This window comes from Dermacentor andersoni, chromosome 4 (assembly GCF_023375885.2).
Source record: "Dermacentor andersoni chromosome 4, qqDerAnde1_hic_scaffold, whole genome shotgun sequence".
Lineage (NCBI taxonomy): Eukaryota > Metazoa > Arthropoda > Arachnida > Ixodida > Ixodidae > Dermacentor > Dermacentor andersoni.
The window spans coordinates 21605398-21630152 of NC_092817.1; the positions used below are offsets into that span (position 1 = coordinate 21605398).

Consider the following 24755-nt stretch of genomic DNA (forward strand, 5'->3'; position numbering starts at 1 on the left):
AGCGCGCGTCGTCTGCATGAAAACGAAGCGCTGCATGAGCGTCTGTCTGCGGCGGCTGCAGTGGATCGCAGCCACGCGTCACCCACGCGCTGCCTCTCGTGATCTCCCGATTAGCGAAACAGTCGCGCCACACTTCGCTCCGCTTGCAACGTGCCGCACGAGACAGATTGTCCGCGCCAGTCGATATATCGGGAAATGAAAACATGTTTAGAACTGCGCTCAAATTTCGCATTAAGGAGCATCGTAATCACCGGTGAATTTTTTTTTCATTATCGTAAAATGGGGTTAGTGCGCCTTGCTGATAGTACCACTCTTCAATGAATGCCGTGTAGAAAGAGCGATAACCGCGATCCGGATCCTGGAGCTCAGCTTTCTGTTCCATTCCCGTTGCTAGTACTGCTAGAAAGTATATATATACCTATATACATATATATATATATATATTATATATATATATATATATATATATATATATATATATATATATATATATATATATATATATATATATATAATGGAGTTTTTGTCGAAGCCGTCGTCACTGGAGACACGTTGATTTGGCGCTTCGGGACTCGGGAAACTCTCTGGGTGTGCTGACGCCGAATAAAGCGGTTGACAAGCGGCCATGTCCATTGCGGCTGCGCGTGAACGCGTGAATAGTATCTACGGTTCTGCAGATGCAGTCACATTTCGATTTTTCTACGGTACATAGACCACGCAATCGTTCACAATAACACGCTAATATGTGTTCATTAGCGCTCCTGAGCTTTATATGCCTTGTATTCAACAATGCTCGCCGCAGGTACGCAGCCACTGTACCAGGACTGGACGAGTGAATTAATCCGCAGATTGAGAGTCGGAATAGTCAGCTGGTCCTCTAAGACTTCCACCCTTAAAACAATGAACCATCCTGTCCCGCAATAAATAGTTCATTCAATTATTTATATAGCCGTATTTCTTAATTCTGACGTCTGTTACAGCGAGAAAGTAATCCGTAGAATACGATCGAATCTTTTGTGATCGCTAGATTGATCGATTAACGCAAGCTGACGTCTCAAAGCAACTAAGAGGCCACCAGAGAAGGCGCAGTGGAGAGCCTCGCATCAATTTTGACCACCACGTATTCTTCAACGCGTGCGTAATGTCCGGTGAGCTATGAATTGGGCTAGTCGGTGTGTATTCATTTTTCTTGCGCGAAGTACTGTGTGACGCAACGGCGACGCTTCCCTGTGTCACCTCGTGTCCGCTTCATATCCAGTGTTCGTTTCGTCCCCGTTGCGTCTTACAGTACTTAGCACAAGCAAAATGACTGATGCAAGGTACACGAGCGTTCCTGAGTTTCGTCTCCATTGAAGTGCGACCTTTGCGATCGTAAATCGAACCCACGACCTCATGCTCCGCTGCAGAGCGCCTGTTGGGCCCTGGAATGCGAGTCAATTGCTGTGATTCGAAGAAAGCAGCGTGCAGACCTCAGAAAGTGCTTCCAACCCATTGTGTGCCCTTTCACGCCGCGTTCAGCCCCGCAGCGTGGAACGCGTATCCTTGACGGGTGTTAGCGCGTCTGAAATATTGGACCCGCAAATCGGCCGCCCAGGGTTTTATGACGGGGCGCAGCGAATTCGTGGTGAAATCGTTTAATCAGATGGAGAGAAAAATTGGGGACACGGCACTTTGTCGGCCTCACTCGTGCAGGCACATGGTAAGGAGGACGCGAAAGGCGCACCAGTACGAAGGTCGCACTCCGAGACCTCGAAAACGCGGGGTGCCCCTGCACGGTTCTTTCCGCTCATCTCGGGCAAGGCTTCTCTGTAGTCATTCTGGCGTGTGAATTGATACACACTTTCTTTAGGACGTATACAAGCATACCTCTGTCACCCGCACGCCTGTCTGGTACTAACTGAGCATGCGTGTCACGATATACCACACGTACGCGAAGCTCTGTCGCTTGGCAGTAGAGGCAATGGCAGTGGTATTGCGAAAACGGTGTGCCAAGATCATGTAACTGAAAGTGTTGAGACAGGAGACTCAAGTCCTAGCGTACACGCTGAACTCTGTCGCTCTTCGGCTTCAAGAGTTCTGGAATTCTGTCGGACGCATCCAGCACGTTAGCAATTATGCCACTGCAGACGCTGTACAGTAGCAGCCAAATAGAATACGGCTGGCCACTGCAGTGGCTGCGCGTCCCTCAGTGAATCTCGAGCGACAGGAGATGTCGCTGCCAACGCGGTTGGTCTATAGGCTGGTCAGGTCTACATCTCCGGTAACCTGGCAATGCTCGCAAAGCTCCAGAAGAAAGATTCCGGTCACTTACTCTGCGATGTTGAGCAGGTTCGACGGGCTGATTTGTGCAGGTGTGACCATTTCTCTGAGCTCCTTTTGATGGCAGTTGCAGTAGGTCGTCGACACGTGGACGTAGACCTGAAGAGCGGACATGAAATACCGACACATTGCAGAACTGGGCGTCACGTGAAAGCTTGAGCACTTTGAGGGAAATATTGCAAGGCGGCCACCAGAAACTCGGCAAATGCAAACTATTCATTTATTTTATTTTATTACGTCGGAAGTCGTGGCAACGAAGACTGATCTTCTCAATGCGTTAATTGTTCTATAAATGAAAGGATGATGTTAGCTGAAATGAGTCCTCACAGCAACTGAGCAGTATGCTACCACACTCCAAGTCATTTGCAAAATTTAACATACGATGGCAAAAAAAAAAAAAAAAAAATACAGAATTTTCTATTTGTTACGGCAGTCCTATGCATGTGAACGTTATTGTTAAGCAAAGCTTAGATTCTTCCAGGATCACAAGTCCACGAAGCTTACTATTTAGTGAAGGGTAACTATAAGTGGGCACTGCAGGCACATGCTGATTGTGCACAAGTGAGTGTGCGACAGTGTTGGTCCTGCTGCACGCCGCTTAAAGCTGGAATTATAATGTGTGACAGTAAGGCGCGCCTGCTACATAGTGATCTATTTCAGGCGTAAAACCTTTGTTTGGAAGTGTCCGCGTTCTCACTTTTATCAGTCAACCTCGCAAAGGAGGTTAGACAGATACTGGCAGAGCGAAAAGTGCTTGAAATATCTAAAGAATACTAATCGCATTAAAATGCTTTCAAATAATGCCCGTTTGATACACTGTAGAAGAACCAAAACCTGTACAAGCTGATATGTCATTCATCTTGGGAACAAAGTGGCGGTAGGCGATCGGAAGGACTAGGCAGACACATACATGTTTCGTTGAAACATTCAGCATCCTTAAGCGTTCATTGATGAAGCAAGAAACGTACCGAGACCGCTGTTATGTTAATGTACCTAAGATAGACATTGGTTGCACAACGGCAGGTTAACTGTTGCATTTTAATAAATTTGCAGAAGCTTACTGCCACAGGCCGCCATCTCGCATAACCTCACTGTATTCGATTGACATCGATGCCCTCTCTGAATAACCCAAATATGGCGACATTCGACAGTGTGCAGAATCACACATTGTATTTACACTTTCGCAATCTTCTCCCATTTTTCAACCAGTCAACATGATCAACGGGCACACAAAGGTCTACGAGCATTATAGCTTATGAACGCGGGATAGCAGCTATAAAAGCGTCGAAGAAGCAGAATCATGTCGTAAGCGTTGCAGTCTTCGAGTCAGTTCAAACGATAACCACATGACACTCGGTTTCCGTACCTTCAGGTTCTGCAACTCGTAGCAAAGGTCGATGACGCGCTTGGTCGCCCTCACGTTGGCGTTGACGGCAACCCTGCAAAGCAATGTGCACGAGGACTTTAGCAAGCAACAAACACGTCTGGTAGGTAACGCAATGGTTTTACAGTTGGCTACAATAAACGAAAGGGAGCTGGAGTCTGTTTTGATGCTGTCAAACACAAAGACGCGCTCGCGAGGTTCAAGCGCATCGGTTATTTGTGCATGGCTGAGCTGTAACTCAAGTTTCTGCAAGTCGACAGAAAGGACTCTCCGTATCTCGACTACATTTACGCCACCAGAAAATATAAGCTTTCTTTACGCGACTTGCCTGCTCCGAAAACTTTCACGGCGGGTTGCACATGTACATATATGTACTCCACAGCTAAATTCGCTAGTATGCTTCGCCATCCTGAGACAATGCTGTGTTTTGCGTGGCGGAAAACCCTTTACCAACTGCTATTCTGCTTTAAATAGTTTGATGAGAGCTTGGCAGTGGTATTACTCCACCTTGCCTACTGCCCTCCTATGAATTTCTCGGATTATAGAAAATAAAAACAAACAAAAAACGGAAAAATCTCAGTGCCCTTCCAGTCTGTGAAGAAGGATGACCAGCGAAGCTGTGTATGTGGGCCCCTCCTTAATGGCGAACTCCACCTCCGCCGCGGGTCGGCCCAGAATTGCACTATCTTCGAAATCGGCCCAAGTAAGGGGAGTGCTTAACGCCTGCTTCACCTCCGCCGCGGGTCGGCCTGGCATTGCACTATCTTCGGGATCGGTCCACGTATAGGGACTGAGTGCTTAACGCCTGCTTCACCTCCGCCACGGTTCGGGCCGGTATGGGCATTGTTATTGGCCCTGCGACAAGGGCATCAGTGAATGTCGCTTCAGCAATGACAACGCCGGCCAGTAGGTTCGTGTATGGGTCTTCAACGTCGTGGCATAACGCTATGTAATACTCTAATTTGTTGTAGCGCAGGTAGAACGATACGGCTATGTAATAGTTACGAGTACAGGTACCCAGCACATGTAGTAATAGGTAGTATACTAAGGACAATCTTTGATGGTAACTACAGCTGACGTTGCGGCAGTACCCTCCAAGGCAGCCCAAAGGGGCGTCGATATCGATCAGAGAGGTGGCATAGAGGATCTCAAGAGCGACGAGGTTAAACTCGGTAACCCGCTGGACGTAGTGCTGTGGCGTCTGCATCACAAAGATCCGCGAAAGCATGCGGAATGCGGTTTGAGACGGGCGGCGGCCAGCCTGCTCTGGCCGGATCATCTGCTAGAGGTCAACGAGAATCACGCGTGGCCGAGACACCTCGGCGGCGGAAGGTCGACAAATCCGCGATGGACGCGCGACGGCAGGCATGGCTACTGCCGGCGACGCCAATATCTTTTTAAATTATGGGGTTTTACGTGCCAAAACCACTTTCTGATTATGAGGCACGCCGTAGTAGGGGACTCCGGAAATTTCGACCACCTGGGGTTCTTTAACGTGCACCTAAATCTAAGTACACGGGTGTTTTCACATTTCGCCCCCATCGAAATGCGGCCGCCGTGGCCGTGATTCGATCCCGCGACCTCGTGCTCAGCAGCCTAACACCATAGCCACTGAGCAACCACGGTAGGTGACGCCAATATCTTGAAGGCAAGTGTCCGCGAAAGGGAAGTGGCCTTGCAGCGTTCCGCGTGCGCTTGGAAAGGTGAAGCAACTTGCATATGACCGCGTTAAATACATGAGAGGACCCGTAGGTCGCCGACGAGAGAGAGAAACAAGCTTTAATGAGATGCTGGAGATGTTAGCCTGGCGTTTTGCCTGACATGCTACTCCAGATGCTGGGTGATGATTACAATATATACAGTGATAATCACTCAACAGCACGTACAATCTCAAACACACACACACACACACGCACACGCACACGCACACGCACACACCGTAGGGATATTTACGAAGTTTCATGAAGACTCGATCGTGGCCTGCAAGAACATCAGCAGCGCTTTAGCGGCGCGTAAGCACCACCTGTGCTTTGACCGCGTTGAAGGTGTAGTGCCACCTTCAAATGCTGTATCTCTGACGCATAGCGGAAGCATGTCGCACAGAACGTGTTGCAGGTCATCAGGGGCGTTGCATTCAAAGTATATTGGGGAGTCCGTCAGTATAGCAAGGGAATCGGGGCCGTAAAATTAACGTCGACTTCTCTGTAAGCTAGAAACGAAAGCCGCGCTACGGGTGGTTACGAAATAAGCGGTTTTACGCACATGGCATTTGTCGCCTAGTGATGTATCTATAGAAACAGTGCGAAAAACAAGACACAAATGCTCTCAATTTCTGGTGTTATTTGACGGCCAATGACCACATGGAGTCTGCGGACCACATGGGACTAAGTGGTGGTCACAAGCGTGTTCCACCGGACTGAAGCTAGGCATCACGGTACGCATTTTGACCATGACAGCGCTCGACGAGACGCCGAAAGCACGTCGGAATTGCACTTCGTGTGGTTGCGGTTTTTATGCTCGTTCAACGGCCACACCGCCCTTATTCACTGTCTCCGATTTCCATACTTCAGCTTTGCGACCAACGCCACGTTACCATTAGCGTGAAAAAAAAAAAAAACAATAGCCCTGTACGAGAAGGAAATAGCCTGTTCGAATTTCAACTGTAAAACGGGCACGTTTTACGTGCGATGTCACGTCCAGGATTCGTTCCTCGCACGGCGTATCGCGTTCTCTCAGCGACGGGCAAGAATGCGAGTGCTTGTGGTGCTTGTATGTATAGTGACCGTCGCCATTCGCGTACACACCTAGCTTGGTGCGGAGTCCTCCCGTGCTCCAGTGAACGAGACCTTGACGGCACGGGGCTAGCGCAAGGCGCGGGAAGACCGGTCCAGCCGGTCAGTGTGCCGGCGAGGCAAGCACTTTCGTTTTCTACCAGAGCACAACGCGCATAATAAAAACACAAGTGAAAGACTATCGGCAGAGAGGCGGGGGGGGAACCGATTCTTATTGAGGTAGAAAGTCGGGCGCCTTACAGGAGGACACCAGGCGCACGCTGGTCACGAACATACGTGCCGTGTGGTTGGCGCGCACGCTCGCTTGCGCGCCGACTGCGCCGAGAACGGCGGAACGTGCCATACCGCACACGCGAAAACGAGGCATCGACTGATGACACTCGCCATGGCGCGTGCCATCGCTGGCTCGGGGCCAGCAATAAGCGCCCTTGCCAATAACGACAGCGGCGGCTGATAAGCTCGCGCGTCGCGAAATGTTTCCTGAATTAACTATACTCCGTTCCATATATAGCAGTCAACGCTGTGGAAGCTAGAGAGAATTCTTGCAGGGGGGGGCGGGGCTTCGTTCGCACTTATATATAGTTCGATTTTTTGTTGTTGTTTTTTACCGCAATTGTGCGCAACAGTTGTTTATATTGTATCAGCAGGCACGTACCCCAGGGGGGGGGGGGGGGGGGGTCCCTCCTAAATTAATTGGCATACCTCCCCCTCCTCCCCCCTGCCCACGCCACCAGTCCTCGCACACATTACTAAAGCACCGCCAAATCAATCTTGAGGCTTGACAGCTATTCGGCGATCAACATTTTGCTGCCTCTTTCACTCCTTTTGGATGGCGGTAGTTACCGGCATCTCCTGGGGTGTGAAGGCCAGTTTTCTCATCGATTCGGTGCCCGCGCGATTAACTCGAGGTGCGGTCAATTGTCACCATCTATTAGGTCGAGCCATCTCTCCTTTATGCCTCTCTCACTTTCTGTCACCATCTATAGCAACGGTCATGCGCATCGCTGTTCCTTCGTTAGTTCAACCTTCTTTGTTTATACTCATCCAGGGACCAGGAAAGGGGTTCAGTTCATAGTAAGCTGGTCTGTATATGCTCTTGGAACGAGTTGCGGCCGAAGAAAACACCAGCTGTGTTTAACTTTTTGCCTCATTACTTCTTCGAGTGACGGCCCGCCGCGATGCTGGCAAATCCTCGGAACAATAGACCCATGATACGGAGTAGAAAGGTGGAAAATAAGATCATACGAAACAGCGTCCGTCATCAAACCCTGCAATAACCATTAAACCCATAAGCAATACGACTGTCACCCGTTACCTCGTCTGGTTCCTCCCTAATTGTACAGCACTTCTCGCGCAAATTCGCAAATGGAAACAAGAGTCGCAAGGAGTTTAGAAATTCAGCGTTTTACTAAGGGAGAGAGCCCAGGCAACAGCCAAACAGGAAGGAAAAGCGAAAATTAACAAATTTAACCATATTAAAAAAACATTTATGGGTCAACATCTTTTTGTTTAAAAAGGAAGTAGAAAAAACGCCGCGGGAAGTGGATAATGATTCCGTGTCTTTTGAATGACGCATGTGCAGTTATCAGTCGAGCCGCCTGACGTAGCCACTTCTCTGCTGTGCTTGTGTGGGTGTTTTTCTAACCTTTCACGGTGGGCGCAGTACGTCTAGAACCGCAGCGTCCGGCGCTCTACGCGGTTGTACGGGACCGGTGGCGTCGCATCGTTACGCAACTTTCCCATTTAACGATACGAGTCGGTTTTGGCACTTGGTAGAGCAGTAAACGAGGGATTCAAAAGAACTGTGACTGTTCCTCAAATATATATTTCTCTATAAGTCTTCCAGACCTAATTCAAGAAACGCTAATAGAAATCTTTATTTTAGACTTTCGCTTGCTTATTTGTTCTTGGCAGTGTTCTTGCGCGAGTCCATTTGATGTTCATTGTGAAGTAAAGGAGAGGTCTATCTCACAGGCGTATCTGTGAGATACACCTTATTTCATTTCTCTTTTGTGGGTTTACGCGTTCTTATAGCGAACGGTATGCACTATTCACGTTTATACTAGTAAAACTACCCCCCCCCCCCCCCCTTATTCTCATAGAAAAGTTAACTTGGCCTGCGGGATCGTATCCCGGCCACGGCGGCCGCATTTCGATGGGGGCGAAATGCGAAAACACCCGTGTACTTAGATTTAGGTGCACGTTAAAGAACCCCAGGTGGTCGAAATTTCCGGAGTCCCACACTACGGCGTGCCTCATAATCAGAAAGTGGTTTTGGCACGTAAAACCCCATAATCTAATTTAATTTTTAACTTGGCCTGCCCCCCCCCCCCCCCCCCCCCCGAAAAAAAAAGGATCCTGAGTACGTGCCTGTGGCTCAGTATTGAATGAAACAAGTTTTATTCCTTAGAACCAAAAACACTGTGGTATACTTCTGCTAATGCGTTGTTTTAGATAATTTTTATTTCGGTTCTAATTTTCGGGTTTGTTTATTTGCAGCCCATCGCGAGGAACCTCACAGGCCTGCTCGTGCGCAGCGAAGCATAGACGGGACGCGCGAAGCAATAACGTTTCTTGACCGAATTTCTTGCGTAGCTTCCACAGCGTTGACTGCCATGTGTGGAACGGAGTATATTCGCGTACACACGGAGACAGCATTAAGAGATACAGACGCCCTTGCTCGCCTGCCGCTGCGAAATTACACACACACACACACACACACACACACACACACACACACACACACACGAACAAAACACCGACGACATCAACAGTGCGATCTACTTTATTATTATTTTGTAAAATTAATTCACATTCTCAGCTTGTTAGATCCACGAAACTGCGACGACGTGCTCTGAGAGTGAGCGCGAAAGACGAAGCACCGACCTGAGCGGCTCGTCAAAGCGCACCGAGGCGGCGCCGTGTATGACGACGGACACGTCTTGGATGATGCGCTCCCGGTCTGCGTTGGAGATGCCCATGTCCGGCTCGCCCAGGTCACCTGGCACCACCACCACCTTACTGAACATCTCGGGGCGCTCATCTTGCAGGGTGGCGAACAGCTGCGTCACCAACGGGGAAGGAACGTCAGGTGAGGCAGAAACACGGGAGGTCGACAGTTTCTTTTTTTTTTCTGGATTAGTGAACGCAACTTGGTGCTTGCTTTTATTCATGAGCGAGAGTGAGCAAGGCAGGGTACGAAACAGCCTCCTCGTGCACGCCGTCATAGAAAAAGAAACGAAAGAAAAAACGGAAGTCGATTGTGATAATAACGCCGGTCTAACCAAGAAAGATATGTCGGAGCGTCGGCATACAAGAAGCCATACTCTCCCTTGAACTTCAGTAGCTCACACTGCTGTCGCGAGACGGTCAGCAACACCTCAGCCAGCCGTGGCGCCTGACATTTCAAGCAGCGTTGTCCGAAGGGTCAAAAGCAGATTATCTGTCGCCGTCGGCACTGGCACCAAGGACGGTGCACGATGCGCTTGCAAGCGCAAAACTAAAATAGAAGTTAGCGTCCCTCCTGAGGGCTGGAACGAGGCTCGGTGCTTTTGCGGTCACTCACGAACTGGTTTCATGTTTACGAACACCTGTGGTGGCTTTTGGTGCTCACAAACACGCTAATGCAGAGAGAGAAATAAAGAAGAAAGAAGAAAAAGAAAGAAAGAAAGAAGAAAGAAAGAAGAAACTTTCTGTAATTGAATATCTAGACGGACGCCGGGATGAAGGGGGTTAGAGAGGGGGACTCGGCTGACCTTTACAGAATGTCGGGCGCTGTTGGAGCAAGTTGGGGCACAAAATTAAGCACGGTGGTGTGCAAAAGATTTCATCCACGACGTGCTTACGGCTCCCACTTTCGCTTCTGGCACTACACAAGAGCATGGCCTTCGAGATAGGCCCCTGTTACTCAGAAAGCCGTCGCGGAGAGCGCTATTCGGATACCCATAGGACCGTGAGGCGTTGTGGCTTTGGCGTCGCGCTGCTAAACCAGAGGGCGTGGAATCGAATGCTGGCCGCGGCTGCTGCATTTCGACGGTAGCGAAATGAAAAAAAGAAACAACACAAAAACGTGAATGTATCGTGTTTTGGGTGCGCGTTGAAGAAACCAAGGTGGTCAAAATTAAGGCGAAGTCCTATACGGCATGCCTCATAATCAAGTCGTGGTTTCCAGGACGTAAAACTCCGGAATTAAATTTTTAGCTACCTATAGCACGAGCCTACAGAGCAAAAGCAGCCCTACAAACTCTGCAGTTTGCCCTACGTCACGCGTTACACGAGCGACTAGTGTACGATACAAGGAACACTCATCACAACGCGCTAGAGAAAGGACACGACATTGTATTTTAACGGTTGCCGAGCCATTGCATAATTACCGGCCACGACAGCGCAGACGAAGCTGCTCGTTCGGCTCATCAAAAACATCAGCGGATGCCTATGCCCCTCTCAAGAACGGATGTTGCGCGGCAAGTTCAATCACTTGCCCGTCACATCACACCTCTACGATGAAATTCACCGGGTTTCACCAACTCACGCTTGTACACTATCGACCCTAACTTGCGACTTTGCCTTCCACCTGGACTCTCCCGTCGCGAAACCACATCGCTGTGTCGCGCGTGGTTGGGCGTCGCACTTATAAATTCTTATTTATTCCTCATTTATTCAATGACTTACTCTACAAGCTAAACTCATCCTATTATATAGACAATAAAGTGCTCTCGCAGGAAAAGATCCTGGGACCATGGCCTATGCATTCTTGCATTTGAAATGCCACAAAAGCCCTTCTGCACTTCTTGAAGGCTGCTGGACTGTACTAGCACTTGTGAAAGTTGACATTCCTCTGCGACTTACTCTGTGAGTGACTAACTCTCATTATTTTTCTTCTCTCTGCTTCATATGTATTCTGCCACTTTCCCTCTCCCCAAGTGTAGGGTAGCCAACCGGGCACGTCCTTGGTTAACCTCTCTCTCTCACAGGGGGTGTATGTTATCTGAAGAGCCTCCGGCTTGGAAAGAAGGTCCGATGAGAGTGACAAAGCATCGTAGTGTTTGCAATCAAGAAACCGGCTCGCCACCACCCGTATTATCTTACGGCAAACGTTCTACTCCCTGGCGCGCATTCAAGCGTGGCAATATCGTCGCGAATCACGCAGCTAAGGGCCTCGCTTTACCTCCGTGCGTGCCAGTCGGCGCCGCTATATACGTTAAGGAAACGAGAACTGTTCCCGGCTCCGAAGCACGCCATCCGCCCAACGACTGGCAGACTTGCTTAACGCCAGGAAATATTACATGCGTTCCTGACTTGGCTCTTGCGCACACACAATAAGCTATCGGCTAAGCCGTTCCTTTTTAAACATCTGCCGTGTGTATAGCGGTGGAATTGTTTTCCCACAAGGCTCAAAACATTACGGCCGCCAAGGTCTTTTGGAGGAATAATCGGACGTTTGGAGGAATAATCGGACTGCTTGTAGTAATGTTGCATTTGCTTAATTAGTCGTAAACAACCAAGTGCTCGGCCGATCGACCCGTCCATGGCTAAGAATTTCACTCTAATTGTAAAAATGAAGACATTGTTGGCGGGGAGCTCCACAGGCCACCGTACCGATAGCTGCACAGCATCAGCGCGTAGAGCACGAAGGCACGGCAAGACTCACTCGTACCGGTGTAGAATAATGATGTCAAATTAACGTCGTAAAGTGTAAGTAAGGATCTTTCGATAATATACACCAAGCAAACATTTTTCAATAACACCACAGGTATGCCATTCAATTAATATAGCACACTGAATATGACTGTACTATGGTGGCGAGGAAGTCATCTCACATCGATTATCATGGTGGCACTTTTTAGAAGTGAGCGGATGATTTCTGTTCAAATCGGATCCTCGTGTGATTTGCCATAAACTATACCAACGACAGGACAACTGCGAAAGGAAATGTAATGACTCAGAGAGGTTTAATTGTGGCAACTATGTACAGCTTAATAGGAAAGAGCGAAAGTCAGTGATGAAACGCAGAGTGGTTAACCAGGTCCGGTGGACTTGGGGGAAAGGGTGTCGAATAGAATAAACGCAATGCACAAAAAAGTTGTGCCAATCCCACGCACTGTGGGAATCGATGTTATCCGAATCATTGTGCAGGTAGCTGGCTATCCAGCATTGTTTGGGTTTCTGTAAACCATTGCCAAGCGAGTCAGCGTGTTCTTGCGTAAATTGAGTAGTTGTGTGCTCAGGTCACGAGCGTACATGGGTGCGACGACAGCAGCACGACTACGACAACGAAGACGATCGTATATGGCATCAAAGGCACGATATATAAGCTGGCTGTACGACGCGAGCTTATGACGCGACGGTTGTTGCGTTCTACATGGGTAGTAAATGAACGTACGCATGAGAAACACGCATTGTGACGTCAGAATCAGCTACGTGTTATACAATCGTGCGTACCTGTGGCTATGTCATGTGGTGTCTATGTTAAAACGACGATGACACTTGCACTCCAGCGAATAAATTTTAAATGTGGGCGATCATAAAGTTGATAGAACGTCGCAGTTACTGCGTAGCGGAAGCTGCTACGATGAAAGTACTGGGGAAAAAAGGGTCGGAGATAGTGCAGTCTGACACGGCGCCTCAAAGCGCGAGCTGTCACACGAGCAAAGAAGACGAGAAAGTGCCACGTGGCGCACATGCCGAGTGTTTCAAAGGACTGGCTGCATTTGGAGCGAGAGAAGTGTGCGTGCGAATAGCGAAGATAAAGAAAGAAAAAAGCGATCGTAGCCCAGTGATTAGAGCACCGAGCTGCTGTTCTCAACGACAGAGGTCCGATTACACCATCGGTCACACACTATTTTCTTTTTTATGATGGCGCGGCGACACAGGAACCTACCTACCTACCGCAATGTGTCAAGAATGAGGCAAAGAATGCTTCGCATTAAAAGAGATGAGGTGTCGAACTCACAGGCGTACAAAGCATGTCTCACCTTCTCATTGAGGATCTGGTTGAGGCGGTCCTTGCCCTTTAGGCCCTTCTTCTCACGCACCAGGACGTAGACGTTACCGATGTCGGGGCATGACCGCAACAGCTTCTCCAACACCACCTGAGTACACATTTTATTTATTTTTATTTAACAATACTGTAGGCCTTTGCACAGGCCCAAACAGGAAGTGGATTGTAAAATATACACACGAGCATGGGAAAAACAGGAAAAAGAGAAAAACAAGAAAACAGATAAAGCAAAAAGAAAACTGCCATACAACAGCACTGGTATTCAACACAAGACACTTCTTTTTTTCACATGAATCAGGGAAAAAGGTACTCAAAACAATTGCAATATTTGTCGTATAATACTCTTGTAGTTATCGTGGATCTATAAAACACCACTATTCAGCACATTGCAATATTTACATTTGAAATGCAATCACACGTGCACTAGTGTCCAATCACTCAACCGACTCATTACCTTTGAACTACGCACTCAAATACTTTCATGAACAGCCAAAATATGACTCCAATTTTGCGACAAAGCCATCCACAGAATCTGATTCTACAATTTCCTTTGGCAATGAATTCCAGATTTCAATTGCCCATGCGAAATATGAATATCTAAACGTGTCGCACTGTGTCGGATACTGCCTGATGTGTTTATTATGACAGGTTCTATTGGAGTGTCGGTGAGTGAAACGAGAGGTGCCGTTAGTTAAGCACCGAGATCCACACAGTGTCGAACGCAGTATTCACAGCCAGCATGACCACAGTGGCTTGATTGCACGATATTCGCGCAGCCGTCAGCGGCGTGTTGGAAGCGACCGCACAAATAAATGCCAACTTACATGTCACCAGAATGTGCGAAGAGGTCACCTATCATTCGGGTTGCGCGAATATTTGATATTCCGAATACAATTCGAACTGTCCATGCTATTCGAGTGGTATTCAATTCAAGCAATCACTAGTCGAGATTGTGAAATATTCGTTACTGTTCAGATATTGGAGTCTCGTGTGGGGGAAGGAAGGGGGGAGTAAACACCGACGCAAGCGGGGTCTGTTCAGAATTATTTTGCTACAGGACAGCCGCGGATGCTGCAGAAGCACCCTGCAGTTCACCAGCAAACGCATGAAGCACCTAACTTTCGCACAATACCTTACAGTCATTCAATAATAATGCGTCGCCATTAGACGGCCTATGACTTGGTCGTCTGGATTTAACATAAATTCCGGAAGAACTCATAACACGAGGACTGTCGACGGTTATCCGATTACTAGTATTCATGAATTTAGGGACACACCGTATTGCTCAAGACCCGTGTACTTAGGATCTGTAGTGGTCATTCCGAGACTTTCGTTGCTTCGGTTAAATGCGAATACGCTGTTTTTTGGTATCGGCCCTCATTGCTATGGCATTCGCTTGCGAATGTCTGGCATGACGACGGTTGTATGATGACGACGCAGTGGCGACGATAGAATGACGAAGAATGAATAACGTCGATGGAACGACGAAGGTGGTATGACGACGTTGGTACGAGGACAATGGAATTACAACGAATGTATGACGATGAAAGCGTGACAACTGCATCACGATGACGGTATGACAAAGAATGCACGATGACTGTATGACGACGGTGGCGTGAAGAAGCTGGAATGGCGACGATGCAACGCCACCAAGGCAGCACATACCGCCAGCACATTACCTAGTGGCCCAAGCTATGACAACTTGGTTCACTGGGTTGGCGTGAAATGTGCGATGACGACAGCATGATGACGTTTGAATGAAGACAATAGAATGATGACATCACGAGGATGGAATGACAGCGACAGCATAACTGGGCCCAACCATATGCACGCGATTTTCGAGGGACGGCGACGAGCAACAGATTTTGCCGTCGCGGAGGCTTTTGGCCAGCAAGAAAATTTTGCTTGTCGCCCTGAGGTTCCTACGCCGACAGTGTTATTGCGCGACAACATGGCAGCAACCAGTCCGCTCGCTTCAATCTAAATTCACTCTTACAACTAGCTTAAATAGTTAAATCAGCCATCGCTTTGTCTCCTCTCAGACTGAGGACAAAGTATCGGCGTTATTATGTCGTTATTGTTGAGATCAGCTTTTTTTTCTTTTGTTTTGACGCTGTCAGGCCTGCCGCCACCGAGAGCCGCGAAATTGTTTTGAGTTTTCTGCACCAGACGGCGCCACAACATTTCACGCTGGCGTCGTGGAACTGATTTTCACTGACGATGACAGCATATTAACGCGACAGCTTTAAGCCCCCCGTGTCGAAGAAAATCCGGCGTAGGCGTCCCGCGTCGACCATTGTTTCGGCAAACATAGTTTCGGATTATGCATACCCAACCACGCAGGCCCTCCAAGTGGCGCAAGGAAGTTACTGAACTAATTGAATTTCACAAGTTAAAATACGTTTGAAAAATCGTAAAATGCGACTTACACACAACCTACAGACGTGATAGCGTCGGACTGTAATTTGAATATACGAGAAAACATAATCCCGCTTTTACCTTGTTCTCGTTTTGCTCATCAAACCCCTGTTCCAGCGTTTCTACCATTCATAGAGCGGCCATGGCCACTGAGATTTGCGCGCGCCGGCGCGCGTAGATCTCAAAGGCACTAAAGCGGCGCGCCCGGTACCTTGCAACACCTCCAGATGGTACTCGCCTCCACCGCATCGCGGCCCACGCAAGAGGCCGCGTTTCTACCAGAAAGCTCGCCTTCGTGCATAGCGTTCGCCGCCAGCGTTTCCCGGTAAACATTACGGTTACATAAGCTGCAGTTGCCGGGAAGCGTGAGAAGCAGTCAGGGATCTTTGAATGCTATCGCGTTCCACTCTTAAAGGCGAAGCTTAAACGTCGTTCAAATTTTTAAAGCTAATACTAATACACCTTTATTAAAATCTTGATCTCGTGGTACGTTTGCGATTTCTTTACGGCCGCACGGTCGTATTTATTTGGACAGCAATGTAAACTTGTCGCTACATTTTTCCTCGCTGTCAGGTGCATGTGGTTGCTCAACGCCGCGACGCGACAAGGTGTGCCTGACGCGTAGGTTGTCGTTGTCACCTGAATATCGCGTACATGTGGTTGCCGCTTCATCCGACGATGGCACGCTGACGATAGCATGACGAAGCTGGGATGACGGCGATGCAACGACCGCGACGGCATCCCAACCACGTCCACATACATAGTGGCCAAAGCTATTAGACAGCTTTGTCCACTCAGTCGGCCCAAAAGGCGTGAAGAAGACGAAATGACGAGAGTCAGATGACAAAGCTGGCATGACGCCGATGAAATGACCTCGGCGGCATGATGACCACGAACACATATCTCGTAGTCCAAGCGGGTAGACAACTTCGAACATTGCGTCGGCGTAAGAGGCTGGATATATTGAGAGAAAGAATACCAGAACGCTATGCGCTGAAACAAGCTTTCTATACAGCAGTGTCTATTCGAACATCCTGCTTATCAAGTAGCCTACGAGCACCGGCTGTCACGTGAAGACGCAGTGCGATTGCCGTAACGTGTGCTCATGTTTGTAATTAACTGACACTGTACTGAAGCTGCTCTCATCTGCAGTAAGTTGCATTCTAAGTTAGATTCTAACCGTTTGCCGTCAACCCGCCGAACGAAGGGAGAGGTCGTCCACGCAGGAAGCTGACTGCGAGGCATGCGTGCACTTAGTCCATGCGCGAATATCCAAGAACACGTACGCGTTGCACACTAAACGATCGCACTGCCTTTGGAATGTTCCCGCGTATACGCACACGAGGTTACATCAACGAAAACAAAAGCGAAGCGGCCAAGCACAGTCGCTAAACGACAATACAGACAGCACTTTCTTTGAGGAAGACGCGTCCCAAGGCCTATTTCATTGTGCTCAGCGGCGCTGCGATGGTCGACCACGGCGATTCTGTGCAAATGGCAATTGCAAGCCGAACCTTTCCACGGAATGACGCTATATCTGCCCGCACGACGGGAGTGACGCTGTCGCCGGCTCCTTTTCCCGTGCCAAGAGGAACCAGCGGCTGGCGTAAGCAATCATCAATATTACGCGAGTGACACGCGCGATTCTAGTAAACAGTTGATGCTCGGGGTTTCCGGATCAGCTTTCAGAAGGCGCCTTTGGCAGTATAGTATACGAGGCCAGGCCCTCTCGCCGAGAAATAAATAAAGACGCGACCTCGACGCGCCCGAGTACAGGTGGAGGAAAATAAGTTCGGGATTTCGTGCGAGGAAGGAAGCGAGGAATATAGCCGACTTATGCGCATATGACAACGCAAACTATAGCTGTTGTTATCGTAGGAGTATAGAATCGGCTGCCTTCGATCTGCAAGGTGATCGAGCATGCGTGGAGTCGCTCGACACTGTGGCAACGCTAACGTGAAAACCTGTTTGTTGTTTTGTTGCTCGCTCTAAGGGCACTGGCAGCACGTAGCACATTAGAATGTTCTAGCAAAGCATCACTGCTTACCGTAATCGCCCCCGCCATGCAGCACGCCCCGCGCGTGCTTCCGTGACACTTTGGCAGAGGCGGTAATAAATAGCAGTGACTAGAGGTTACTTCACTTTTTTAGACGCATAAGCAACAACTTGTAGTAACATAGGGAACTTCAACCGGTCTAAGAATGGTAAGTTCATTGATCTGAAACGAGAGCACTGTTTCATCTGCTGTGAGCAAACAGATGAACTAATGCGTGACACAATTACGGCGACGTGCCACATGTAAGCGAGTTGTGTTATCCTGGTCGTTGTTTTTTCCAGAGGCATTTTGTGTTTAATATGCATGCGAGCTCATGTGGCGCCTTATACGGCAACACCGGCCGATAGAGGAAAGTATATCTGCTGGTTGCCAAATACTAATCACGCGAGATGGCCGTCCGTGGGCTTCATCCGGGAAAATTTGGGGGTGGGGTCTGGCTATTTCTATGGGAGTCTTGGGAGGGTTAAAGGGCAAGGGGGTGGGGTGGGGGGTCAACCAATGTCACGCGAATCTCGAACTTGTCTATGTCAACACCACATCACAGCGCAAACGTTGCGTGGACTCGCGTTGTGGTTGCGATTGCGTACAGGCGGACGAGTGCTCAATGCAAAGCGGCTCAAGCGTGGGGGACTATGAATTGCAATGATGCAAAACTTGGGAAAAAGGCTGTCGAAGCCGGCAATCTGAAAATCACCAAACCCAGACGGCCGAAGAAATAAAAGCAACAAGAACAAGTGCAAGCGCAAAATATAGAGGAGCGAAGGACCAAAGTAGCCCTCCTTCGTGGTCGGGTTCATAAGGGTTTATGAACATTTCTTTCTTTCACTACGAAGCTGTTAGCCTCTAGTTGGTCGGGATTTTTCGTGGTGTGCTCACCCAAAACACGGCAGCTGGACAAGGGGTTTGTGTTTCTTTCCGCGTAACAGAATTATGTTTCATCATATGTTCGCATTACAATCCGATGCTATCATGTAGGTACTTTGCGAGTTTTCTTACGCATTTTACCTTGAGAAATTCAATTACTTCGATAACGCACTTGCGCTAGGCGGAGGGCCTACTAGAATGAGGATGTATGCTGCGCTAACGGTAACGCCACCTAGCGGCCACTCAGACAGGCCTCAAAAGGCAGCTGGAAAAGATCTTTGTCGTTCAATTTACGCGTAACAGACTTAAATTTTCTCGTATATTCAGATAACAGTCCGAGGCTATCATGTCTGCAGCTTGTGTGCAAGTCATACTTTACGCATTTTCTGACGCAGTTTACTTTTAAACATTAATTTAATTCAATAACGCACTTGCTCTTGGCGGACGGCCTAGCAGAATGAAGATGAATGCTGCACTTCCGCGCACGTACGTGCGCGCGCGCCTGACGTACGCCTCTTGCGGTGCTTGTGCAACGTCGTCTAACGTCAGTTGGGGTTGTGGTACTTGTCTCATGTCCACACCAGCTTCGCTGACCTTCACAGAGCGGAATGGAGGCCCCATTCTTCTTTTTTATAATATTTTGCGAAACTCTGAAATTAACACGGCAAGGGCAGCTCAGCAGGAGGTTCGATGGGTACTAATGCACGTATCCCACGTGCGTCTTTGTAACGGGTTGTTTTTACGCGGACCGCAACCTTTTGCGTAACCGAATTAATGAGGTACCGACGTCAACGCAAGAGCCCTTGCTCTCCAAGTTGCTCGCAGTAATGAACGATAAATCCGAACATTTGCTCCTCCACTTGTTCGCGTTGCGTCCCCTCTGGCTCCGACAGCAAGGCAGTTTTCGCTCGCAGACGATAACTAATCGGAGTGCCGGCTTATATAATATTCACTTGCACTCCACGAAGCATGTGCGTCTACTTTGACCTCTCCAAATTGCACCGGTTACGGCTGCAGCGTTTTCTGTTACCTTGAGTCAAATCTTCGCGATCAGAGCGAGAGAGGGGAGCGCAGAGAAACGCGAGCCCATGACAGTGTATATAGCAAGCGGGTGTTACAAATGACGATTGCATAACTTCACTAGATCCGAGCAAGAGGTGCTGGGGGGCGTGAGCTTAACCAGGGCGACAAGCTGGGCAACCGCGAGTTGCGAACGGGTTAGGGACGTTTGCTGCAGCCACAGTGAAACCGATTATTGATACAGAGATAGTGCTCCTTAAGTAAATGCGTCTCCGGTTGACCTAGTTGAATATGTAGCGATGTCGGGGACGTGTAGCTGGCTACCTTGGAGCACGGGGATAAAGAGCGAGAAGGCGATCGAACTCGCAACAAGAAAACAGAACGCACTATTTCTTTGTGAGAGCGAAAGTGTCTGCGCGTAAAAACAGTGCAATCGTGTCTTGATCTATGTGGCACAGACGACACGTTTTCTCTTCACTTACAGAAAGGACGTTTTGTTCCCGGCCAGAAGTTGCCGAACCTCGGGCGTTAACGAACCAAGCAGTTCAGGGTTGTTGCCCTAAACATACACGTCACCCTCAGCACCATTCGGGAGCAGTCACAAGGTCTTTCTTTTCCTTTTCAGTATTTTCATGTAGTTTGTTATACATCTCGCCGGTCAGGACTGCGCCGTATAGTCATGTTTTCCTCTGTTTGTAATTCATACTAGCGTTGAATAGTTAACTGGGTGTACATTAAACACACACACACACACGACATCGGTTATTTCCACGCGCGCGGGCATAAACCATGACGTGTGCGTCCTTTGGGGCGCGCGCGCGACCACGAAAACAGGAAGGAAGATCATGTACTATGGCTCTAAAGAGGAGCCAAAAACAAACTGATAGAGTTATTGGCGTCTAGGCGCACACTGTTAATTGACTTCTAAACCGTCAAATGTGTGGCTAGCTTTTACTAAGCTGCATTAAACACTGCCGCGGCCATGGCAGATGTCGCAGTCGTTCTCTCTCTCTGTGTTACGAAAGTCGGCGTTCCCAGTAAAGTAACTTGACCGATCTCTAATATCTGTAAGTCGTACTTCTGTGTGTACAAATCAGCTACCTCAGTTCAAGCAAGGGAACTGAGAGTCTGGAGACAAAAGTAAATAAAAAAAAAATATGCTGCCGATAATTCTGAGAATTGTCTAAGTAAGCATTCTTTAAGTCAGCCGCTGCTTCGCTTACGCTTCCTTATTTAGCTAGCTTATGCATATCTACTCATGGCTACCAATAATGTACTATTGCACTATTATAACGATTACATGCGTTAACTTGACCAATTATGTATTTATTTTGCAGATATATCGTATCAACTGAGCCGAAACGCCGTCACAACCACTTTCTTTATATACATACATTCGTTTTTGCCACACCGCAGGTTTGTTTCCTTTTTTTTTGTTACGACCTTGTCGCGGCGACGTCACCAGATTGTTTTTCTAGCGCTACGAATAATCTATTACACTAGTATAGCGATTATGTGTGCTAACTACGTTACTTTCCTTTTTGTCACGACCTTGACGCGGCGACGGCCACGTAACCTGTTTGTTTATTTCCACTTTTTATAGATTTTTTCCTAACGCTACCACTCTCTGCTATTATACTATTACAACTATTACATGTGTTACCTACACCAATTATGCATATATCGGGCCTCACAGAACGGACAGATATTGCTGGGATTCTCGCCAAAGAATGCTTGCGCATTAAAAAAAGAAAGACGAAGAAAAAAAAAACGCATTCCTAGTGCTAAATGAAAACGAGTGCATCCTAGCGCCCATTGCAGACTACGCAAGAACGAGTGAAAATGACTATTTGAATCTCGAACCAAAGTACGTTACCGCAGAGATTGTGGCCTCTGAGTGCCATATAAGAACAGGGAAAGTAGTCACACGCACATGTTTTCAGTATATGGCATTAAGATGTGTATTAGCGTGTGGTCGCCGATCTGCATAGGCACGAGCTTGGTCTCTGGCGTTCCTTGCTTGTTTGAAAGGCCCCTCTGGATCGTCAGCCACGCGCTTTCTCTGGTGGTGCAACCTAGAGCGCTCCGTTGAATTCTTTGCCGTCGATGCAGCCACTGCTCCCAACAGAGACATGCAGGGTTGTGACACACGTCGCTGATGCATATATTTTAACCACGAAAAGCTCACGCGTGTAGGGTGCGTTAAGGATTCATTAAATATTTATAAACCGGATTTGACTTGTCCGAGCGCTGATGCACGAGGTAGGAGAGCATACATGCTGGCGTATGCTGCCCCAAACAACGCAAATTCAAGGCAATGTCAAGTGCGTGCCAGCAAACATATTTGCTTGCGACTGAACGGTAACGCAATCTGTCACCGCCGGACACGTTTCGTTGTGCTTCTCTCTTTTTTTTTTTTTGCCTTAGCTGTCACAGATGACACCACTGTTTAGTAGCAATGACATGGCGGGCTCCCATTGTGTGAGCATATGGCAGGTCTTCGCCCCTCGATAATGATAACCAATCTAAAGGCCATCCAAATAACGCCAAAACTTTACTGCCGAGGTGAGATAAAGCGTAACGAAAGTCTATAACACCATTGACCTCCCGCGAGAGAGGTAAAAGGGTGAGAAACGTTATCCGTACGGCCCCAAAAGGTCAAAATTCCACCATGTAAGGTGATGACGTAATTTTCGTTGCACCCGCAAATCTGCAGTAAATAGCAGAATATCGTCTTCCACTAGCTAACCTTGGTACATGTAAGAAGCACCAGGCTGGACTCCAAAACTGGAGCAGGCCTTAGCTTCGCGGACCCGCACATTCGGCAGGGCCTCCAAAGCTCAGCGTTAGACTGCCATATTAACAAGATGATGAAGCAAATGATAAATGCCTTCCAGAAGCTGCTTGGTGGTTTCAGCAGGCCTGCGTTTAAAATAGCAGCGCAAGCTGAACACTGAAGAACTGGTTACACTCACATTAGTACATTGCCTGTTACACACGGACATGTGTCGGTGTGCAACATACGAAGGTACAATATGACTTCGTTTCATCATCCTCTTCAGCTCCTTATAACCGTCAACCGTCTCTCTGCGATGCTCCCCTTTACAGCGGATTCCGTTAGTCGGCCGCACATGCAAAGCTGTGTTGTTCTGCAGGTGGGGCTTTTGAATGGTGACAATGGTTTGTCCCACTGGTCTGTGGCCGGGAGCCTGTGGCTGTAAAACATATCTCTGTGTAACTGCAGCATCATTGTGAAAGGTGGTCCACTCCCAAAGCGCGCAGTAGTAGGACACACGCTCACGAGTGTCTACGCGAGCATTCGCTGTATGACCCGCTTTCCCTACACCCGCTGCACCACATCATACAGGGAGCAGTAGTAGCTAACAACACTGATTTGCCTATTCTTCTCACGAGTACCGCTAACCCCTCTCATTACGAAAGAGAGAAGCAAACTGCCAATTCCAGCAATATTTGGCAAGCGGACTCGCGCAACACATGTATTTCACGAAGTGAATCACCGCACAAAACACAAAAGCGCGTTTCGGGGCTTCATCTCCTCGGGCGACGCCGTTTTCCGTGTTAGGTAATGAGAATCGTTTCACTTCAGCCGCGTGCTTTGCCGCTTTCTTTCCAGAACGGCGACGGTTATCGGCCTGGTAATACTAATGTCGGCGTAGAAGTTGTTTATTCGTGTCCATGGAGGAAAGAAGACGAAATCTAAGAAATAAACAAGCAGTTCTCATTGGCAGACATACATCAGGGCCGCTCGGCAATGTGGTATAAATAAATCCTCGCCTCATGAAGAACTCGGGGAAAGAACCACTACCGCAAATATATATATATCTTTGTCATGCGCACTTTTTTCTATTCATCTGCTTCCGGTGACGTCACGAGCCTGCGATCACGGCCGGACCCTATCGCCGGCCATCGGCATAATTCGGCTTGGTTAAACCTGCCGTTCAAGGTCCGCACGAGAGAAATAAAAGAGAGACGCTTTCTCTGCAGACGCCCTTGGTCGGCGTCGACGGAATCGGACGAGCTCCCTCTCCGCCCGGTCTACATTAGTATACCGCGCCGCAATTGAACATTCCGCGCCCGCGTCGCCGATCGTGCGCCTGCTTTCGCTGGCACAAGTGGCGGTCGAAAGTCGCTCAGAGGTCGTGGGCCTAGGCCGCGCCTGCTTGGTATGTGTGTGTTGCGAACGGGGACTCACGATCGGTGTGCCAAGTGGCCCGAAAATGTGAGTTAGCGAGGTGCGTCTCACTCGCAGCGAGCGGCTGAGACTGAACAAATGCCCATAACGCGCCTCCAGGGCTAGAACCAATTACTTGCCGATATACAGAAAATACCTTTGGCCGTGCAGCTACTTGCCGGACACTCCCGTGTGTAGTAGTATGTATTGTTTGGGAATGGGAAGAGAAAAGCCGCGGGGCATTGTAACTGTCCCGCGGCGAGAAAGAAAGAAAGGGGGGGGGGGCGAGCTAATAGGCACGTGCAGTATTCACGTGGGAGTCATGCTGAATACTACAAATGGCCCTCACACTTCTGGCACCAACATACCATTTGGAAAAACGTTGCTACGCACGCGTGAGAAAAGTATTTGCCGTTCAATATACTCTCTACACAGACTCATAGAACGTAGCACGAAGTATTGTTCCCGTTCAAAAGATTCTCCTTTACCATCACCGAACCTGGCACACCCGTCTTCTGTGCGGGATTTCCGCAACATTTAAGTTTGTTGGATGGCAACAGTACATTTCCTATCGGTAGCTGAGTGGGGGGAACTATGAAGACACGAAATTTTCCGAACAATTTTGGAAAATCTTTTGTGCTCACGTTTACTCCCTGGTGAGGTCAGCCGCATTTAAAAGGAGAAATGTAGTTAGTGTACAAGAAATATAG

The 24755-nt window shown here is 48.5% G+C and overlaps 1 protein-coding gene across 1 annotated transcript in view; it reads right to left on the reverse strand.

Annotated features, from left to right (window-relative positions):
- Positions 1-24755, reverse strand: part of LOC126536003 (putative fatty acyl-CoA reductase CG5065) — a 36157-nt gene that overhangs the window by 6550 nt on the left and 4852 nt on the right. Inside the window, exons 2-5 of the mRNA XM_050182891.3 lie at positions 13470-13586; positions 9382-9557; positions 3686-3758; positions 2312-2418 (exon numbers count right to left, since the gene is read on the reverse strand). Coding sequence (XP_050038848.1) covers positions 2312-2418; positions 3686-3758; positions 9382-9557; positions 13470-13586 — 473 coding nt within the window. The remainder of the gene's footprint in view (positions 1-2311; positions 2419-3685; positions 3759-9381; positions 9558-13469; positions 13587-24755) is intronic.